Genomic DNA, 7,270 nt, shown 5'->3' with positions numbered 1-7,270 from the left:
ACAAAAATACAGTTTTTTATTGCTTTAATGCCGCTCTCAATTCAAACTCCACATTTTAGAATCAGTTAATACTTTCAGCTCAGGAAAAAATGTTTTGCAATCAATTAAATTTGCATGAAAGCATTTCTGATTGTGGATTTATGCCTGTGTGAGAGACAGAATTGATTGAATTTTAGTATCTAAAGCTACAGAGTCTGGGCAAAGAAAAATAAAAATAATTATGACATAAAGTTGGAATTTTGATGGCCTAGATCTAAAGATACTCCATTGCCAATGTTGCCGGCAAAACCCTGGGAGTATTTTTGATAGGAGACTGATTGAATAGCGATCATAGCAGAAAGAGTTCATCATTTCAGCTGTGTAAAGGACAAGGCTACATGAAATAATTGTTCAGTGGCCTTACCCTTTACACTGCCAAATTCTCCTTCTTGCAAAGAGTTGGATCCAGAATCAGAAATGCTTAAATGTAAATTTTATTGACTGCATTATTTATTTTAACTGTGACTTTCAAATGAAATACTGTAAATAACATGCAAAATACAGTAAATGTAAAACAAAATTAAAACCCAAGAATAAGAAAGTTATGAGAGCTGGAAGAACACAATACAATTCTCCTGTGCTCTTCATCTCCATACTGAAGAAAATAACTCAGTGGGTTTAATTAATGAGTAGTAGAGTCAGAGGAATGGCATCACCATCTTGTTGTGGCTCACAGTTGGAGCATATATGTCCTTGGCTTCTTCCAGTGTTTTGCCTCCTAACTTCTCTGCCACAGCCTCATTCCTCTCCCTCCTCTTCTCTCTTGCTTTTGATCACATCAAAATCTTTGTCCTCCTATTGACAGAATTGTAACACTGTGCTTTTCTCCGCCCACGTACATTATGCTTGATTGGCAGTTGATTGTTCATGAGCCATACCTTTGAGCTATTTCAGAAACTGGCTGATTATTGGTTGATATAATGTTTCACACATTGACCTATATTGGAGAAATTCAGGACTCACCCGGGAGCAATTTACCAATTCAGTACAGATCAACATGTTCAACATGAACATTTTCTACTCTCGGTTATCTTTTTTTCTTCATTAGAGGCTATTTGAAGTGTCACTCTAAATCATATTTTGACCACCTGAAAACACTGTAAGGACAAAAGACTGAAGCAAACACATGAAGAGATTAAAAAGGGAATTCAATGAAATGCAATTGATGGACAAACTCATCATACATTACCTTTATTTTCTGGTGTATTACAATAATTATCATGAAAGTTAGATGTCAGTAGCTGAAAATTAAGATTCTAACTTCCAGTACTACACACAGGAAAAAAGCAGGTTGTTGCACAATTCTTAGAAAATAAATAACATTGCTTTCAGAATGTTTTAACTATGATTCGAGAACAGCTTCGTCCTTTGACTTTCAGCTAGCTGCACTCACACTTCTGCATCTGCACATACCAGTTCAACAAAACCAGAAGTTCTTGTAGAAGCATGCACGCATCATTAACGACTCTTCTGCCAGATATTTTATTGCAACTTGGCCGTTGCTGAGTGCCACGAAACCCTGTCTTTACATTTAGACACCTCAAGATGGCAGTGCAGAACAAGACAATGGGATTGAAGGATTTGACCTTTACAGTTTCATGGAGCGCCAAGTTGATCAAATGACATCTCAACTGAAAAAGCATAAAAAACTGGGTATTTCAAATAGATTTCAAAAGATAAATCATATTTTGTATTTTTCAGGTGTAGAAAAAGGAGAAAGAGTCTAAGACTGAAAGCAAGACAATCATTGAATGGAAGGAGAAGAAAGAGCAGATGGGCTATGATGTGTGGTCATCGAGGCACACTCGGCTTTACGTCCTGGCAGTCGCTGTGGTTGTGGTGGTGATGAAGCCGAGGATAATCGGATTCTTCGGTGCTCGGATGGAAGGAAGAGGTGCCATTTAGGTTCAAAACGAATTCCTTCCTTTCCGGCACTTGAACAGCTGAGGGGCTGGAATATTGAGGATATCCCACTGGAAACAAACAGAACCAAAGTCGGGATCAGCATGTGTGTGAGGTGGTGTTGAAACTCATGGCAAAGCCACGCTGCATTTTTGAAGGGCAGCTTTAAAAAAAAAATGCCAACAGATTTTTCATGTTTTATTTTTGTGGCTAAAAAAAAAATTTTTTTTACTTGTTTATTGTAATATTTTCTCTCTTTTTGCAAATGAATTACAGAAGTGACTATGCTTCTCATAACTTTTAATGTTTTAAGCAGCTTGTAGAATAAAACTTTTTTAATTTAAACATGCCTAAAATAGTAAAATAAGTCAAATGTTTGGCAATGTTAATTAAAATTCAATCTTAAATATATGCAAATTAGATGTAAGCTAAATTAAAAGGTAATAATTCTGTCTCCTTGTGTTTGAGTGTCCACATAGTGATATAACTTGCGTCACTTGCGTAATAATTTGCTACTTTGTTGCATCTCATCTGTATTTTTATAGTTGTGTGTATTGTTTATGACAAAAATAGGGACAATACATAGTAAGTGCAGCATATGTAGGACGTACCAAAGGTCACAGATAATTAAAAATCTTCTCCAATTGCACCAAACAGTTTTGAGGCCCTGAAATATAGCCAGGTCTCTCTTCAAGCATTTTATATAGCTTCCTTTTCACTCATCTGTTATTCATTTTTTTAAACATTTTATGATAGGTACTTTTTTAAATGGAATTAAATTATTGAAATTGAAACGCATCACAAATGATGAAGCGTCTATAATTCACCGACAGGATGACGTCCTGACGTCTAGGGTTAATCATCGTCGTTTTTGGAAGACTTTCAGTAAAAATATTCGATATTTTCTGAAATGTTTAAGAACATTATATGCCCCCAAAAAATTGAAGCAAATATTTAAAACACACTACCGGAAAATATCAATAATAGGCTATTTCTCCAAATTTTCAATTCAAAATTAAAAATGTACTGGACAAAAATTCTAAACTCGTTTAAGACAAGCCAACACCAAATAAGTGAATAAACTACAGCGTAGATATCAGCATCACATCACAGTTTTCTTTAAGTGGATTTTCTACCTGCCACCTCGGATGATTCTCGTGTGTTATGATGAAAATGGATTTGAGGCAAAAAATAAGGTGAAGTTGCACAGGTATTGCTGAGGCTTGATGGCAGAACTTGCTGTTTTCTGTGTGAGGACACACCGGGTGCATTCCAGTGCGAGGCGGCATTTTCATACGCACGCGTAGAGTCCAGAGTGGCTCTTGTCCTTGATGAAGAGTGCAAGGGACTGCTGCTGCTGCCGTCTGGGCAATAATTGGTGTGAGATGCTGCTTCACATGCCGTCACGTAGGATGTCAGGGAGGTGGATGAAATATGCGGGATGTGATGGCCTACTCCAAGTCCCTCAAATCCCCCTTGAACTGCACTACCCACTAAATCTAAGTTGTAGTTACTATGGTATGATATTGAGACTTGAGGAGATTGGAAGTCAAAGTTCTGCGCCAGCATGGACGCGCCAAACCCGATGCCATTCATCATCCTGTGCACTGGTTTCATAGCTTGGCATTTCCTCCGGAATCCTCGCGGTCTGCGGCGAAAGGACCCCTCCTCGAACATGAACTCGCTTCCTGCGTCTATGGTCCAGTAGTGACCCTTTCCAGGTCTTCCTAGATCTTTGGGCAGTTTTATAAAGCATTCGTTTAGAGACAGGTTGTGTCTAATGGAGTTCTTCCAGCCCTGGTACGATCCTCTAAAAAAGGGGAATGTGGCCTGCAGGAACTGATAGATTTCGCTCAGAGTGACTCTTTTGCTCGGTGAGTTTTGGATTGCCATTACTATGAGTGCGATATAAGAGTAGGGCGGCTTTTCAGGGCGCCTCAAGCTGGTGGTGGACATTTTTCCTCTAAGTGCGCCCTGAGCGCTCTCCAGGTCTGGCCGCGGGCTGAGCAGCGCGGCGCAGGAGCGCGCAGAATCACAGGGATCCAGCTGTTGCTGCTGAGGCATCTCAGCAGTCATGTTCGCGCTTCTGTTTGAATGCGAGCACTCCCGCTTCCCTGTGTAACGTCGCTTACTCCGCTTTCCTGACGCAGCATTTCAAGAAGTTCCTTTAAACTGCTTTACGAGGTTTACAGCCGTGGCAATAAGCGGTCCTCTGCCGTCATTCGTCTCACTGGCCATGTTGGCAATGATCCCTTATAGACAGGAGGAATAAAGATCTTCCACTTAACTTGTGCATCTGTTACCCGGTCAAATGGAACTCGACTACGTATCCGTTTTCTCCTCTGTGTCCTTAGCCCCATTACGCATCCTGCGTTTCCCCCCAAATCCCTGCAAGAAATCAGGAAATACTCCCTGCCCCACTGGCCGAGATCCAGACAAGGAGTCGGACACAGCGCATTAGAGCAAGACTAATCCCCACCCACGCTTCACTTTTCAAAGCATTTCTGTCCACATTTGATAACCAAATATCTTATGTTGCAAAAATGACATCTTTGACAGTTTGTGCAGTCATTTACTCATTTAGTATTAGACAAAAACAAAGAGAAAAAAAGAGATTTTACCTCTTATTTTTATTTTATTCTGAGAGGGTGGACTGAAGAGGTTCACTGATGTTCATGTGTCAGGTGATACTCAAAAAAGATATATGCATTGTTGACCAGGATGGAATGGCAACCTGTCCATTGTGTAACCCTTTTAACCCACTGCTGGACATACCAGGCCTCTGAGACCCTGGAAAATAGACCAAGGGTCTCAAAATCTAGCCCTCAAGATCCGATGTCCAGCAAATCTTAGATGTACTACTGATCCAACACACATGAATCAAAGAACCTAATTACATCATCAGTACTCTTGATAATTACCTGATTATTTGACTCAAGTGTGTTGAACCAGCATCTAAAAAGTACAAGACACAGGAGATTGACGCTATAATTTTAAGACCATGGATGGATGGATGGATGGATGGATGGATGGATGGATGGATGGATGGATGGATGGATGGATGGATGGATGGATGGATGGATGGATGGATGGATGGATGGATGGATGGATGGATGGATGGAAAAAATGATGTAATAATGCAACATTCAAAATGAACTTCATCAAAATTTGCTAGTTTTATATCAACAAGCAAACAAATAAATAAACACTTTTTATTGGTTCCAATAAAACACACAACTACATCGTTGTACTGTTGTTTTTACTTTTTTTTATTTTTGCTGTTTTAAAATATTTTTATGAGAGGTTTTGACAAAGAAAACAAAGTGCATCTTGAGACATTTTGCCTATCAAATAACAAAAGTATTAGTGTACTGTACGCAGTCATATTTACAATTAATTGTTGTCAACAAAGTAATAAATAAAGAAAAGGCAGCATGTAAAGGTAAAAATAAAAGAAAACATGCCAGCATCAATAAGGTAATAAATTAAAGTATCATTCACTGATGACTTTAAATTCTCAAACAAGAAAAACAAAAACAATAACAATGTGAGTCTGTCTTTTGTTCTGTTCATAAGAAAAGCGTTCCAGCACCAGGTTCAACGAGCAGCCCAGCTAAAGGAGGGGGGGAAAGCAGATGCGCCTGAGTGATGCAGCATGAGGTCAGAGTAAGGCCAGATAAATGCAGGGAAAAATGGCTGCTTGGTTGAGACTCTTTTGAAAGGCTTGCTGAGGATGCTCTCAATAGCAAATGAGCTTGTAAACTTGGGACGGGGCTCAGTCTTGCTGCTTGGGTCAGGCTTGTCGGTACCCTGAGGATCCTCTGTGCTCTCCGACAAGTCCTGCACTCGGTTGAACTGCTTACTGATGCGCTTTCTCCTGCGCCGGAACACCCCGTCAGCGAACGTGTACTCGCTGTTAGGGTTGAGCATCCAGTAATTGTCTTTTCCCCAGGGCCTGGATGGGTCCCTGAGTACTTTCAGAAAGCAGTCATTCAGAGACAGATTGTGTCGCACAGAGTTCCTCCAGCCGGTGTAGCTGCCCCTGAAGAAAGGGAACTTTTTCATCAAGTAGTCGTTTATTTCCGCCAAAGTCAGACGTCCGGTGGGGGAATCTCGGATAGCCATGGCGATCAGAGCGATGTAGGAAAGAGGGGGCTTGGGTCTCCGTGTGTATGGTTTCGATTTGCTGCTCCCACCTGGAGTGACCAGTGGAGGGCTGTGTGCCACGCAGTCTCCATCGGACCCCAGCTCCTCCTCTGCAGAAAGAGCGGACTTTTCTTTCCCCTCTTCATCCATGGGGATCTGAAGCTGCGTCGTGTCATGGTTTCCACACAACACTTCTAACTTCATGCTGATAGAGGTGCAGAGTTGCAAGATCCAGCGTAAAACGCAGAAAAGCTGTTTGCGTAAAAGTGGTTTGTGCGTCAAGACGCGCGGTGCCTTGGAGAGTCTCTCAGGGCCGGTGTCTTTCCAGTCATACCTGCCAGAGCACAACAGCCCATTTCACCTTTACTCCACGTACTATTATTTATATCATCCTCACCTAAGGACCAACCCCAAAAAAGGCGGGGCTTTATGCTTAAAAGAAAAATGCATGTTACCATCTGAACAGGTATTACAAATAGAGTGCAAGTTTAACAGTGAATAGAATAACAAAAGAAATGAATACTGACTGATCATGTGGTATAAAACAAACATAAAGAGACCTCTCTCAACACACACTGCACCGTACCTGCTGAAGGTATTCAGTCAAACACTCTAGAATTATCTCACCTGTAACAACCAGGGGGCGTAACTCTCTACTGTAAGATAGGTGCTTAACCTTAATATCAACAGTTGATCGAGGGAGCTTCTTCAAAGTTTTGATGTGCTTTTTGAACAAATATCTTTATTAATGCCTTCATTGTCATGTCACCACCTTCAGTTAGAAAATTCATGTCTGGGTTGTGGTTATGTTATACCTTTTCCAGTTTCACATGATAAATTTGAGCTTCGTGAGATGTTTGCAGCTTGAGAAATTATTTTAATCTAACCTGGCTTGAAGGCAACTGGGAGCACTGTGATTTATTGAGGAGTTAGAACTGTCAGAGTGAAAGGGGGCTCACTACAAATTTCAGATTTTTATTTGCTGAAAAAATAAACTATGTTTCAGTTTCTCTTTACTTCATAAACATGTTACTTTCACACAATATGCTAATAAAACACGATTAACTTTGTAGCAGGAGAAAATGTGAAACGATTCAAGGGGTGTGAATATTTTCACAAAGCACTGTAAAAATTCCTACAGTCCAGAGTAGCTTTTAAACTTACTAGTATGACATTCAAACAA

The 7,270-nt window shown here is 40.4% G+C and overlaps 2 protein-coding genes across 2 annotated transcripts; both read right to left on the bottom strand.

Annotated features, from left to right (window-relative positions):
- Positions 1 to 1,224: 1,224 nt before the first annotated feature.
- foxf2a (forkhead box F2a) lies at positions 1,225 to 4,268 on the bottom strand. The gene is made up of 2 exons (XM_055033445.1): positions 3,078 to 4,268; positions 1,225 to 2,012 (listed from the first exon to the last, which is right to left on the bottom strand). Exons 1-2 carry the CDS (start codon positions 4,015 to 4,017, stop codon positions 1,831 to 1,833), a joined length of 1,122 nt encoding a protein of 373 aa, XP_054889420.1. The 5' UTR covers positions 4,018 to 4,268; the 3' UTR covers positions 1,225 to 1,830.
- A 921-nt stretch (positions 4,269 to 5,189) lies between these two features.
- On the bottom strand, positions 5,190 to 6,427 carry foxq1a (forkhead box Q1a). The gene has a single exon (XM_055033323.1). The coding sequence runs from the start codon at positions 6,289 to 6,291 to the stop codon at positions 5,539 to 5,541; it is 753 nt and encodes a 250-aa protein (XP_054889298.1). The 5' UTR covers positions 6,292 to 6,427; the 3' UTR covers positions 5,190 to 5,538.
- Between the last annotated feature and the right edge of the window lie 843 nt (positions 6,428 to 7,270).

This window comes from Poeciliopsis prolifica, unplaced genomic scaffold, assembly GCF_027474105.1.
Source record: "Poeciliopsis prolifica strain line A6 unplaced genomic scaffold, Auburn_PproV2 SCAFFOLD008, whole genome shotgun sequence".
Taxonomy (NCBI): domain Eukaryota; kingdom Metazoa; phylum Chordata; class Actinopteri; order Cyprinodontiformes; family Poeciliidae; genus Poeciliopsis; species Poeciliopsis prolifica.
The sequence above is the reverse complement of the archived record's forward strand: the minus strand, read 5'-3'. Positions and strand labels throughout refer to the sequence as shown.